The sequence below is a fragment of the Xenopus tropicalis genome, chromosome 4 (genome assembly GCF_000004195.4).
Source record: "Xenopus tropicalis strain Nigerian chromosome 4, UCB_Xtro_10.0, whole genome shotgun sequence".
In the NCBI taxonomy this organism is placed as follows: Eukaryota; Metazoa; Chordata; class Amphibia; order Anura; family Pipidae; genus Xenopus; species Xenopus tropicalis.
Genome location: NC_030680.2, coordinates 13,218,388 through 13,233,267, shown reverse-complemented (window position 1 = coordinate 13,233,267; position 14,880 = coordinate 13,218,388). Strand labels below are relative to the sequence as shown.

Sequence of the window (14,880 nt, the reverse complement as noted above, 5' to 3'; positions counted from 1 at the left end):
ACCCAGAGGCACGAACAGCCCCCCAGCCCAATAAATAGTGAGTGTCTATGGCAGGGATTCCCAACCTTTTATACCCTTGAGCCACATTTAAAAGGAAAACGTGTTGGAGAGCAACACAAGCATGAAAAAGGTTCCTGGGGTGCCAATAAGAGCTATAAGAGCTATAATTAAGTAGCTAAGAACTACTTAATAGCCCCTATGTTGACTGGCAGGCTATAGAAGGCTCTGTTTGGCATTATACTTGGTCTTTATGCAACCAAAACTTGCCTCCTTACCTGAAATTCAAAACTAAGCACCTACTTTGAGGTCACTGGGAGCAACATCCAAGGGGTTTGAGAGCAACATGTTGCCCCGAGCCACTGGTTGGGGATCCCTGGTCTATGGCATCTTACAGCAGCCCCTCTGGCATTTGCCAGAACCCACAGATGCCCCCTGTCTGTAACCAGGGTTACTTCTGGCCCATCTATTACCTGAGGTTGCAGACACCAAAGCAGAAATTCCACTGAAAGAACTTCAATTGCTTTCTAAAAATAAAGCTTCCCCAACTGGGGGCCGGACATCCCCTAGGGAGGCCCAAAACCATGCAAGTTCAAAGAGAAAGCCTGAATACAATTAGGATAAACACTTATTTAATGTTCTACACGTAGATATGCCTAGAACTATGACCTGGTGCTCTCGTATTATGGGCTAAGGAGGCCTGACCAGAACCCTGAACCACAGCAGCTTGCAACCGAACAGTCTTCTGCCTTATTGCTCCCAACTCCAATTGCAGGAACAGAGAACATGGAGCCGGATTTATACAGATCAGCTGGGATTCTCATTGGGGGATTTTTCTCATATTAAAGCAGTCGCTGGCTGTGGGGATTTGGGGAAAAGTTTTATTGTGCAATATTGCTTTAAGAATACAACCCTGATGTTGCTGGACTACAGCTCCCAGCATGCCTCACCCTTCATTATATGTTACATTATTCTGGGATTTGTAGCCCAGCAACAACTGAGTAAAGTCTTGTTAAGCAGTGCTGCGCCGCAGGGTTTATATCCCCTTTAAAAAGATAGGGTTTTGCATAGGGACACATGACTTTGTAGAATAAAATTAGAATTCAGTTTTGTCCATGTGGCCTTCAGTAAATCTGGGCCAGTGATAACTGTGGGGAATTACAAACCCAAGTTGCTATGGATCAGAGCTATGTTAAGGACAAATATATTATATTCTGGCACGGAGCGATGCAAATGAGCAGAATATTCCTGGCAAGGCTGGAAAGTGGGGTGCATTTGCCCTTTAGAGACAGCATCGGCGCGCACGGGGCCGGCCGCATTGTCAGCTGCACAATGAGAGTGACTCACTGAGATTCCGCCGTTCTAATGCATCTAATAATAATAGCGGGTGGGGGGGCTGCACCGCTGGAACAGATAAAGGTACATTGAAAGGAGTGTGGCCCCTCTCATCCTTTGTGGCCCTTCATCCAAGAGAGAGGCAGCTTCTTTTGGATACAGAGATGTCTCATTACTGAGAACAGTTGTTGAATCTCTGAGATTTTCAGTAGCCCACAGTGGTGGGATTCTGAGCCCACGGGATGGGTGGTCTTCCAGCTCCTGTTTATTGCTATTTCCAATAAAGGCTACAGGTTGGAACACATGATATAAAGGGTTATGGTACAAACTTGCCTTACTATGCACACACTATTCCACAGTTGTCCCCCTAACACTATCTGGACTTGCTATACTCACTCCTGTATAGTTACAGGGGCCGACACCGACAGCAGGGGGGCCCCTGGGCAGAAACTGTGTAAGGGCCCAGCCTCCACCATGAACCATAAGTGCTGCGGAGCTGCAATCATCTATTGTAAAGCATTCTGCAAGGGAAACTGAGGGCCCCAAAGTATTTAGGGGTCCCTATGCACCCACTTTACAGGAGACATGTGTGTCCTTGACTGGGGAGTTAAGGCCGGAGGGATACAGTATGGCTGGCCTTGGGTTAGCTCCAGAAAACGCAGCAATATGTGAGCTCCACATGAATAGGACCCTTGAGTATCCCAGCTAATTAAACACTGGTCCATTAATGGAGCGAGCGGCCTGCAGGGACTTCATTATTCAAGTCGACATCAGTGGGCATCAAAGCCACTTTTATAGCTAGTCTGGATAAATGTCCAAATGGGCAAGCTGTACTCCCCCCACCGTGGCTAATTATAGTCTGGTCTGGCATTCTAGAGAAAGCAAGTTCACTGCTGTACAGCAAAACAACCAGAAACAATGTGATTAGTGGAATAAATAGGAATCCACATCAAACAGAGAGCAGGATCCCCTTGCTGCACATAATGTGCTTGAGGTATCACTGCCTACTGCCTTTCACTGTATATAATGTGCTTAGGGTATCAGTACCCACTGCCTTTCACTGTATATAATGCGCTTGGGGTATCAGTACCCACTGCCTTTCACTGTATATAATGCGCTTGGGGTATCAGAACCCACTGCCTCTCATTGTATATAATATGTTTGGGATGTCAGAACCCACTACCTCTCACTGTACATAAAATACTTGGGATGTCAGAACCCACTGCCTCTCACTGTATATAATATGCTTGGGGTATCAATACCCACTGCCTTTCACTGTATATAATGTGCTTGGGGTATCAGTACCCACTGCCTCTCACTGTATATAATGCGCTCGGGGTATCAGAACCCACTGCCTCTCACTGTATATAATGCGCTTGGGGTATCAGAACCCACTGCCTCTCACTGTATATAATGCGCTCGGGGTATCAGAACCCACTGCATCTCACTGTATATAATGCGCTCGGGGTATCAGAACCCACTTCCTCTCACTGTATATAATATGCTTGGGATGTCAGAACCCACTGCCTCTCACTGTATATAATATGCTTGGGATGTCAGATACCACTGCCTCTCACTGTTTATAATATGCTTGGGGTATCAATACCCACTGCCTTTCACTGTATATAATGTGCTTGGGGTATCAGTACCCACTGCCTCTCACTGTATATAATGTGCTTGAGATGTCAGAACCCACTTCCTCTCATTGTATATAAATGCTTGGGATGTCAGAACCCACTACCTCTCACTGTATATAATATGCATGAGATGTCAATACTCACTGAGTCTCACTGTATAATGTGATTGTGGTGTCAGCGTCCTCTGCTTTCAGAATAGAATGCACTTGGGGTGCCAGTAGCGCCTGTTTCACCTGCTAGTTCACTGGGTGGCACAAGGGGGCAAGACCCCCAGAAGAACCACCCAAACCAAACACACGAGTAACTAACATAGCTAATAAGCATTCACTTTAGATGTTCCTGCATGGCTGCAGAGTAACCAGTGCAGTATGCAGCATATATATAAATGAAGTGCTCATTAGCCTTGCAAAGAACTGCTAACCCTGCCCCCAGGAGTCACCCGTATTTATACCCCGCCAGGGGAGGAGAAGGGGCACGCGTCATGCCATGGGCAGAAATCACTCAGGCTCAGTACCCAGGGGGTTGATGTCTCTGCAAACAAGACTGTAATGGATTTATATAACAGATTTATGTAACTGGGGGCATGGCGGGGGGGGGGGGGGTCCTGAGATGTGGCAAAATGCCAGGCTTAGAACTGTTCCCTATACATAGTTTCTAATTTAGGGGCGACAGTCCCAAAATAGAGGGGCTTTATCAGAATGTGGTTGCAATTTGGTTAATATCAGGGGGTGGGGGGGGGGGTCACTGGGCGTGGCCTAAAATGTTATCCCATATCCTATGGGACTAATTAGCAGTTAAAACAGAAGCATGCTACAGGCTTCACTGGTTTCCAGACAGCCACGTAGCAGGAGCTGACTGTGCACCATTCAGCATGTGGATGTTATATGTGATTGGTTTAAAGGGGTGAGATAGTGACCCTAATTAATCCAAAAGAATCCACATTACTTGGTGAAATGCGTGGGCATGGTAGGGCTAAGGAGCAGCCAGAATGGCCATTTGTAGCCACCTCTGCCCATGTAGTAAGCCAGGTGTCCCTTATAGAAAAATAAGTTATGGTGCAGTGTGATAATAGCATAACCAATGACCCCAGTCCCTGGGGCAAGAGAGCTTACAATCTAATTTTACATTCAGACACTAAGGCCGATTTTTATGATGAGCCAATAAGCTGCCTGTGTGTCTGAGAGGAAATAAAAGTACCCGGAGGAAACCAACACTGACATAAGGGGAATTTACCAATATCCTGCAGATAGTGCCCTGGGTGGAGCTGAACTCATAGCCACAGTGCTGCAAAGCATCAATGTTAACCCCTGAGTCCCTATGCTGCTCCTGGAAACACACAGTAACCAGCTATACAGTACATAGCCATTCCTACTCACCTCCTCCTATACAATATACAGCCATTCCTACACTCTCTATCAGAGAATACACCCCTACTGCTATCCACTCGCATACATTTCCCAATTAGGTTCTCTTCTATTCCTCCATTGCACCTCCCCATCATTTCTGCACCCCACTGTGCTTCCCAATTGCAGCTCTGTACCCTTTATACCCCCCCCCCCCCCACTATGCCTCCTCTTACCCTTTCCATTCAATCCATTTCACTCCTTCTTCTGTACCACCTTATAGCTTCCCTTCTATCCCTGTACCCACTTATATCACCCCACCATTCAGCAGTACATTCTTATACCCTTCAGCACTGGCATAATGTACTTTCATTCCTACACCCCCTTATTTCATTCCCTCATTCTTCTTCTCCTTCTTTCAAAGCATTGGGAGCTTTGGTTTTCCATAGAAATGCATTATTACACTCCTCCAATAGAATGCACCCCAGAATGCACCCCTAAAGAATTCACATCAACACAATACCATTCCCACATTTTCTTACACCCCGTTTCAGATCCATTCCTACTGTTATTATACCTATAATTCTATTCCCCGTTTCACCCCCTTGCACCAAGCTCAAATCCATTCCTTCCCCATATTCCACCAACAAATAAAGGGTTACACTTTCAGATGGTTTACAACCCCAGCGGTGCCCCCACAGCTTGCACTCTCACATTTCCCATCACTTTCATTACTGCACCATGTTGTACTGCTGCCCACAAAACCTACTTCCATTTCCCATCCCCGGGGTATCTCTTCCCACAAAGTGCTTTCCATTCCCACACTCCCTCGTCCCAACAACTGAACTGCTGAATGCCCAGTACTTTGCCCATTTTATTCTCACTCTCGCCCAAGCAGCCATTGCAGAATTCCTTTCTATTTCTCTCTCCTGTATGCACTTCATTCCTACACTCACTTACCCCTCACTGAGAGAATGCCCCCCATTCCTGCACCCCCAGGAAAGCATCACTCGATTCTTACACACATCCAGTGCCCCTCAGCGATAATGGCAGATAATGGTTTAATTGCACTGTACAGCTCCCAAGCAGCACTACACTGCACACGTGCCAAGCCCAGGTTGGGCAAGAGACAGCAGGAACCTCAGGTACGATGGCACCTCCCTGTTTGGAAGCAGATCACCAGGGGGTACCTTACAAACTGGCACCACTGATGCTTTTTTGTTTATTTTACTTGACCTTTAAGAATCCTTCCTCAGAATCCCATGACACAAGCTCACTGCCAGCCCATACCCAGTGCCGACTTCATGCTGCACCTTCTCGTTTTCCAGACTTCCATGTTTATCTTTCCCATCAAATACCACATTTTCCCATGCAAGTGCACTCCGGACCAGCCTCTGCCCCAGCAGACCTTGCCCTAGCTGCCTGCTCTCTTTGCTCACTGCCAGGCATCGCAGTAAAGCAAATCTTTCCCCTAATTGGGCAAAATAATCCCATTAAATGCTTCCCAAGAATCAAAACTGCTAATTTGGGAAATGATAAAAATCAATCTGGGCCCCTGTACGGCTGGTGCTAATCCTGTGCCACAATCCACAGTTCCTTTGCCTACTGCCCTTTCACACTCCATGCCCTAATACCCCTTGCCAGAGCAACTGCCTTCTGCCCCATCTGTCCTTAAACCCAGCATTACACAGTAATGTATATGACCATAACCCATCATTTATTATTATTATTATTATTAACATCATGAAGTATTTATATAGTGCAACATACACAGCAGCGCTACACAATTTAGCATGAATACTCATTGAAATATGTGAAATGACCAATTCTTGGTGATTTTAACTCTTCCAGAGATATTTATGCTGGTGATTACTAAGTCTATAGTATAAGTATAAGTATTCCCTAGTATACCCACTTAGTATTCCTTAGTATACCCACCCAGTATTCCCTAGTATGCCCACCCAGTTATCCTTAGTATACCCATGTATACCCACCCAGTATTCCTTAGTATACCCACCCAGTATTCCTTAGTATACCCACCCAGTATTCCTTAGTATACCCATGTATACCCACCCAGTATTCCTTAGTATACCCACCCAGTATTCCTTAGTATACCCATGTATACCCACCCAGTATTCCTTAGTATACCCACCCAGTTATCCTTAGTATACCCATGTATACCCACCCAGTATTCCTTAGTATACCCACCCAGTATTCCTTAGTATACCCATATATACCCACCCAGTATTCCTTAGTATACCCACCCAGTATTCCCTAGTATACCCACCCAGTATTCCCTAGTATACCCACCCAGTATTCCCTAGTATACCCATCCAGTATTCCTTAGTATACCCACCCAGGATTCCTTAGTATACCCATGTATATCCCCCAGTATTCCTTAGTATACCCATGTATACCCACCCAGTATTCCTTAGTATACCCACCCAGTATTCCCTAGTATACCCACCCAGTATTCCCTAGTATACCCACCCAGTATTCCCTAGTATACCCATCCAGTATTCCTTAGTATACCCACCCAGGATTCCTTAGTATACCCACCCAGTATTCCCTAGTATACCCACCCAGTATTCCTTAGTATACCCATGTATACCCACCCAGTATTCCTTAGTATACCCACCCAGTATTCCCTAGTATACCCACCCAGTATTCCTTAGTATACCCATGTATACCCACCCAGTATTCCTTAGTATACCCACCCAGTATTCCTTAGTATACCCATGCTCTCTGCCTGTGCCTGATCTCCATGCAGCTAACTCAGCTCATAAAGTGACCCCCGTGCCAGTAGCCACACCAGTACATGAGTAGGAAATCCAGTACTTACCTTCCATTATGCCAGTCTACCCTCTTGCACCAACAATGCACACAGTGCCTGGGTTCTGTGCACCTGTACCCTCCTTTGGGGCAGATGATGTAATAACTGCCTGCTTAATACGCCCCTTAATATCCACCCGCAGGCATTTTGGCACCAGTCTTTTATCCTGCCACACGTGCCTAATTGCTAATTGCTTCTAGCCCTGCCCAGCAGCTCTCTAATTGCATTCTTCTATGCTCCCTGGCACTTAGCTGCTTGCTGGATACCCAAATCCTTATATGAGAGCACCTGCCTTCCCCTAGGAACATTCTGCCCTGTCCAAGTGCACTTTCCATTTCATGCTTTTTGCCCGGCACAGTGAGGGGATTTTGCCTTTTCCCGTGCCTAAGGGAACATTCTGTGTCAGTAACTGCCTTATCCCCAGTACAGGAGCGCTTCTCTGCTTCTCTGATGTCTGTTACCCAATCCTTGGGAACTGCCCCACGGCAGGTGTACTTTTGTGCTCATTACAATCCTTATACCCAGCACTGGGGCACCCACCTTTAGCAAACTGCCCAGTACTTGCTTAAGGAAGGAATATTTGCTTAATAATTTTATCTACTTGAATATCATAGCGTGCCTTCCACCCTGCTAATGGGACCCTGCCAATAAGAGCCTGCCTCCTACCCTACTTCACCTATTAAATCCTACCTACCCCCTTAGCCGAGGGGCACTTCTCTATCACCGACCACCTTCTAACCTATCCAGGGACTCTTGCCTACAACTGCTGGTCTTCTACTCTACTGATGGGGAACGTTCCTATTACAGCCTGCCCAGGGGGCACTTGCCTATCACAGCCTGCCTTCTAGCCTGCCCAGGGGGTCCTTTCCCAACCAGCCCAGGGGGCACTTGCCTATTACAGCCTGCCCAGGGGGCACTTGCCTATCACAGCCTGCCTTCTAGCCTGCCCAGGGGGTCCTTTCCCAACCAGCCTAGGGGGCACTTGCCTATCACAGCCTGCCTTCTAGCCTGCCCAGGGGGCCCTTTCCCAACCTGCCCTCTATCCTGCCCAGGGGGCCCTTTCCCAACCTGCCCTCTATCCTGCCCAGGGGGCCCTTTCCCAACCTGCCCTCTATCCTGCCCAGGGGGCCCTTTCCCAACCTGCCCTCTATCCTGCCCAGGGGGCCCTTTCCCAACCTGCCCTCTATCCTGCCCAGGGGGCCCTTTCCCAACCTGCCCTCTAGCCTGCCCAGGGGGCCCTTTCCCAACCTGCCCTCTATCCTGCCCAGGGGGCCCTTTCCCAACCTGCCCTCTAGCCTGCCCAGGGGGCCCTTTCCCAATCTGCCTTCTAGCCTGCCCAGGGGGCCCTTTCCCAACCTGCCCTCTATCCTGCCCAGGGGGCCCTTTCCCAACTTGCCCGGGGGCACTTGCCTTACACAGCCTGCCTTCTAACCTGCCCAGGGGCACTTGACTTTCAGGGCAAGTTTTCCCACTGAGGGGGATCTTGCCTATTACCTGCCCTTTATTCTACCCGGGGGGCACCTGCTTATCACAACCTACCTACTACCAACCCAGGGGCACCTATCAGATGGCTTTTGCCCTACTGAGTACATTTGTATTTAAAATACTCAGGGGTACTTTTCTGCTAAATATTAACCATCTAACCTCCCAGGGGAACTTTTTTTTTACCCATTGGCACCTGTATTTCCTTCCCAGCCCAGCCAGACTGCCTTACACATGAGTATGTCTCCCCTGCCCCAATACGGATAGGATTTGGGGTCCCAGGGAAGGAGCAGCCCCCAGAGCAGAACTTACCTGAGTGCTCCCGGGGGAGCGGCCCTTCCAGGAAACTCATGGTGCCCCGGACTCAGTAGCCCCGGACTCAGTAGCCCCGCAGCGCAGTCCCCTTCCCGCTCGCCATTATTATCACTGAGCCTCCCCAGGATCCCAGCCGGTCCCACCGAGCTCCGCACACTGACTGGCCCGCACCGCGGCCGGCTGGGGGCTAAGCGCCTGTGACGTCACGCAGGGCCAGCCAATGGCATCGCGGTCCCCAGCTCCCACCTGGCAGCGGATGGATCGGGAGGGACTAACCCATTAGGTGCCGGTGCGGAACCTGCTGCATGCAACAGGGGCTCCGGGCAGTGTATGGGCCCCGGGCCCCCCTTTCCCAGGAATTGGGGGTGGGACCCGCTGATAGGGGCCCTGTAGGGGCGGGAAGTGACATTTCTGCATTCACCCAAATCACCCCAAGCCAGTCAGGGGCACTTCCCTAGTGTGTGGCACAGAGCTGGCACTCTATTATTAACCCTCTCGCTGCTGTGTCCGTCTGACACAAAGATGCTAATCTGTTAACCCTCCAGCTGCCGTCATTGTGTGACACAAAGTTGCTAATTGATTAACTGTGCCACACAGAGCTGCTAATTTGTTATTAACCATGTAGCTGCCATAACTGTGTCACACAGAGCTGCTAATTTGTTATTAACCATGTAGCTGCCATAACTGTGTCACACAGAGCTGCTAATTTGTTATTAACCATGTAGCTGCCATAACTGTGCCACACAGAGCTGCTAATTTGTTATTAACCATGTAGCTGCCATAACTGTGTCACACAGAGCTGCTAATTTGTTATTAACCATGTAGCTGCCATAACTGTGTCACACAGAGCTGCTAATTTGTTATTAACCATGTAGCTGCCATAACTGTGTCACACAGAGCTGCTAATTTGTTATTAACCATGTAGCTGCCATAACTGTGTCACACAGAGCTGCTAATTTGTTATTAACCATGTAGCTGCCATAACTGTGCCACACAGAGCTGCTAATTTGTTATTAACCATGTAGCTGCCATAACTGTGTCACACAGAGCTGCTAATTTGTTATTAACCATGTAGCTGCCATAACTGTGCCACACAGAGCTGCTAATTTGTTATTAACCATGTAGCTGCCATAACTGTGTCACACAGAGCTGCTAATTTGTTATTAACCATGTAGCTGCCATGACTGTGTCACACAGAGCTGCTACTCTAACATTAACCATGTAGCTGCCATGACTGTGTCACACAGAGCTGCTACTCTAACATTAACCATGTAGCTGCCATGACTGTGTCACACAGAGCTGCTACTCTAACATTAACCATGTAGCTGCCATAACTGTGTCACACAGAGCTCCTACTCTAACATTAACCATGTAGCTGCCATGAATGTGTGACACAGAGCTGCTACTCTATCATTAACCATGTAGCTGCCATAACTGTGTGACACAGAGCTGCTACTATCATTAACCATGTAGCTGCCATGAATGTGTCATACAGAGCTTTTTCTCTATCATTAACCATGTAGCTGCCATGACTGTGTCACACAGAGCTTTTTCTCTATCGTTAACCATGTAGCTGCCGTGACTGTGTAACACGGAGCTGCTACTCTGTCATTAACCATGTAGCTGCCATGACTGTGTGACACAGAGCTGCTACTCTGTCATTAACCATGTAGCTGCCATGACTGTGTGACACAGAGCTGCTACTCTGTCATTAACCATGTAGCTGCCATGACTGTGTGACACAGAGCTGCTACTCTAACATTAACCATGTAGCTGCCATGACTGCGTCACACAGAGCTGCTACTCTAACATTAACCATGTAGCTGCCATGACTGTGTCACACAGAGCTGCTACTCTAACATTAACCATGTAGCTGCCATGACTGTGTGACACAGAGCTGCTACTCTAACATTTACCATGTAGCTGCCATGACTGTGTCACACAGAGCTGCTACTCTAACATTAACCATGTAGCTGCCATGACTGTGTGACACAGAGCTGCTACTCTAACATTAACCATGTAGCTGCCATGACTGTGTCACACAGAGCTGCTACTCTAACATTAACCATGTAGCTGCCATGACTGTGTGACACAGAGCTGCTACTCTAACATTTACCATGTAGCTGCCATGACTGTGTCACACAGAGCTGCTACTCTAACATTAACCATGTAGCTGCCATGACTGTGTCACACAGAGCTGCTACTCTAACATTAACCATGTAGCTGCCATGAATGTGTGACACAGAGCTGCTACTATCATTAACCATGTAGCTGCCATGAATGTGTCACACAGAGCTTTTTCTATATCATTAACCATGTAGCTGCCATGACTGTGTCACACAGAGCTTTTTCTCTATCCTTAACCATGTAGCTGCCATGACTGTGTGACACAGAGCTGCTACTCTGTCATTAACCATGTAGCTGCCATGACTGTGTGACACAGAGCTGCTACTCTGTCATTAACCATGTAGCTGCCATGACTGTGTGACACAGAGCTGCTACTCTAACATTAACCATGTAGCTGCCATGACTGTGTGACACAGAGCTGCTACTCTATCATTAACCATGTAGCTGCCATGAATGTGTCATACAGAGCTTTTTCTCTATCATTAACCATGTAGCTGCCATGACTGTGTGACACAGAGCTGCTACTCTATCATTAACCATGTAGCTGCCATGACTGTGTGACACAGAGCTGCTACTCTATCATTAACCATGTAGCTGCCATGACTGTGACAGAGAGCTGCTGAGCCATTAACCCTGTGTTGCTGCGACTGTGTGACACATTTGATAATCAATGATTACCACTTTAGCTGCTGTATCTGTGTAACAGCCTGGGTGTGTGAAACTAATCTATAATTAACCCTTTAGCTGCCACCAGAACAAGACCCACATAAAAGCATTTTGAGAGGAGACCCTTCCCTGACAATTTGCTTTCCGGGGGTGCACTATACTGAATAACCAATCTGTTATTAACCCTTCAAGTTGCCATTAGTGTGTGATAACAGAATAGCAGGTCTTCATGTAACCCCCCCAGCTGTAATGGGTGTATTAGATCAGCAAATTAACCCTTAGGCGGTTGTGAGTGTGTGATATTCACTAGCAGACATGTCATTAACCCTCTAGTTGCAGTGGGTGCCAGATATAGAAATGCTTAGCTGCCAGCATGATGTGACATCTATAGAAAACAATCAGTTTTGTATTAACCCATCAGTCACCAAGAGAAAGAAAAGCAAAGCAATATATATATCATCTGCCAGTGTCATTATGTGTCATAGCTGCCAGTCAGGCAGATGATTAAAGTGTTGCACAGACAGCCCCTTCTGCCATTGTGTGTGACAGCCCTGTGACACCCAAAGGTTTGATAAATGTCTCTGTGCCGCTGGGTTTCACGTCCTTTCTGGCGCCCCCCACCCCAAAAAAAAATAACCCTTCCACTGCCAAGGAGTCTGATGCACTCTTAACAATTTGCCTTTTAATGAAAGATATGTTAACCCTTTGGTTGATTGACACAAATTAGCCCTATCCCTAAGGCTGACCCAGGCTATGAAATGGTTATTAACCCTCTGGCAGCCAGTGCGGTGTGATGCAGAAGAGTTAACCATTTATTAACCCTTCTGCTTGGCAGTGCTTTGTGATGCAGAAGTGTAAATCTGTATTAACCCTCTGGCTGCCAGTGCTGTGTGACACTGACTAGTAAATCTTTAATGTCTCTGTGTGACACATTTATTAGCAGGTTGGTTTACCAGAGAGATGTTACTGATACAGGGTTCCCCGACATTATGACTAAATACGGGCCTGATCCAGCCTCTTAGAGATCCTTTTACATTTGTCTCTCCCCTTTCTTACTTTAGAAATCCATTTTTTCTCTCTTTATTCTCTACTGATCTCTCCTTTGCCTGCATAGCTCCCTCTGGGAAGGGACTGTGGCTGAGGGATAACAGGTATAGTAGGGAGAGATGGTGCCTATAGTAGCAGTGGGATAATAGCCTCTGGGAAGGGACTGGGGCTGTGGGATAGCAGGTATAGTAGGGATAGATGGTGCCTATAGTAGCAGTGGGGGGATAATAGCCTCTGGGAAGGGACTGGGGCTGTGGGATAGCAGGTATAGTAGGGAGAGATGGTGCCTATAGTAGCAGTGGGGGGGATAATAGCCTCTGGGAAGGGACTGGGGCTGTGGGATAGCAGGTATAGTAGGGAGAGATAGTGCCTATAGTAGCAGTGGGGGGATAATAGCCTCTGGGAAGGGACTGGGGCTGTGGGATAGCAGGTATAGTAGGGAGAGATAGTGCCTATAGTAGCAGTGGGGGGATAATAGCCTCTGGGAAGGGACTGGGGCTGTAGGATAGCAGGTATAGTAGGGAGAGATGGTGCCTATAGTAGCAGTGGGGGGATAATAGCCTCTGGGAAGGGACTGGGGCTGTGGGATAGCAGGTATAGTAGGGAGAGATAGTGCCTATAGTAGCAGTGGGGGATAATAGCCTCTGGGAAGGGACTGGGGCTGTGGGATAGCAGGTATAGTAGGGAGAGATGGTGCCTATAGTAGCAGTGGGGGGATAATAGCCTCTGGGAAGGGACTGGGGCTGTGGGATAGCAGGTATAGTAGGGAGAGATGGTGCCTATAGTAGCAGTGGGATAATAGCCTCTGGGAAGGGACTGGGGCTGTGGGATAGCAGGTATAGTAGGGAGAGATGGTGCCTATAGTAGCAGTGGGGGGATAATAGCCTCTGGGAAGGGACTGGGGCTGTGGGATAGCAGGTATAATAGGGAGAGATGGTGCCTATAGTAGCAGTGGGGGGATAATAGCCTCTGGGAAGGGACTGGGACTGTGGGATAGCAGGTATAGTAGGGAGAGATGAAGCCTATAGTAGCAGTGGGATAATAGCCTCTGGGAAGGGACTGGGGCTGTGGGATAGCAGGTATAGTAGGGAGAGATGGTGCCTATAGTAGCAGTGGGGGGATAATAGCCTCTGGGAAGGGACTGGGGCTGTGGGATAGCAGGTATAGTAGAGAGAGATAGTGCCTATAGTAGCAGTGGGGGGATAATAGCCTCTGGGAAGGGACTGTGGCTGTGGGATAGCAGGTATAGTAGGGAGAGATGGTGCCTATAGTAGCAGTGGGATAATAGCCTCTGGGAAGGGACTGTGGCTGTGGGATAACAGGTATAGTAGGGAGAGATGGTGCCTATAGTAGCAGTGGGGGGATAATAGCCTCTGGGAAGGGACTGTGGCTGTGGAATAGCAGGTATAGTAGGGAGAGATGGTGCTTATAGTAGCAGTGGGGGGATAATAGCCTCTGGGAAGGGACTGGGGCTGTGAGATAGCAGGTATAGTAGGGAGAGATGGTGCCTATAGTAGCAGTGGGGGGATAATAGCCTCTGGGAAGGGACTGGGGCTGTGGGATAGCAGGTATAGTAGGGAGAGATGGTGCCTATAGTAGCAGTGGGGGGATAATAGCCTCTGGGAAGGGACTGGGGCTGTGGGATAGCAGGTATAGTAGGGAGAGATGGTGCCTATAGTAGCAGTGGGGGGATAATAGCCTCTGGGAAGGGACTGGGGCTGTGGGATAACAGGTATAGTAGGTAGAGATGGTGCCTATAGTAGCAGTGGGGGGATAATAGCCTCTGGGAAGGGACTGGGGCTGTGGGATTGCAGGTATAGTAGGGAGAGATGGTGCCTATAGTAGCAGTGGGGGGATAATAGCCTCTGGGAAGGGACTGGGGCTGTGGGATAGCAGGTATAGTAGGGAGAGATGGTGCCTATAGTAGCAGTGGGGGGATAATAGCCTCTGGGAAGGGACTGGGGCTGTGGGATAGCAGGTATAGTAGGGAGAGATGGTGCCTATAGTAGCAGTGGGGGGATAATAGCCTCTGGGAAGGGACTGTGGCTGTGGGATAGCAGGTATAGTAGGGAGAGATGGTGCCTATAGTAGCAGTGGG

The 14,880-nt window shown here is 48.3% G+C and overlaps 1 protein-coding gene across 3 annotated transcripts in view; it reads right to left on the bottom strand.

The window, feature by feature from the left end:
* chrm4 (cholinergic receptor, muscarinic 4) overlaps positions 1-9,129 on the bottom strand; it is a 34,153-nt gene extending 25,024 nt beyond the window's left edge. Inside the window, exon 1 of one of the 3 annotated variants that reach the window (XM_031899788.1) lies at positions 8,940-9,129. In XM_031899788.1, coding sequence (XP_031755648.1) covers positions 8,940-8,979 — 40 coding nt within the window. In that variant the 5' untranslated portion in view covers positions 8,980-9,129. 3 annotated transcript variants of the gene reach the window in all.
* Positions 9,130-14,880: the final 5,751 nt, after the last annotated feature.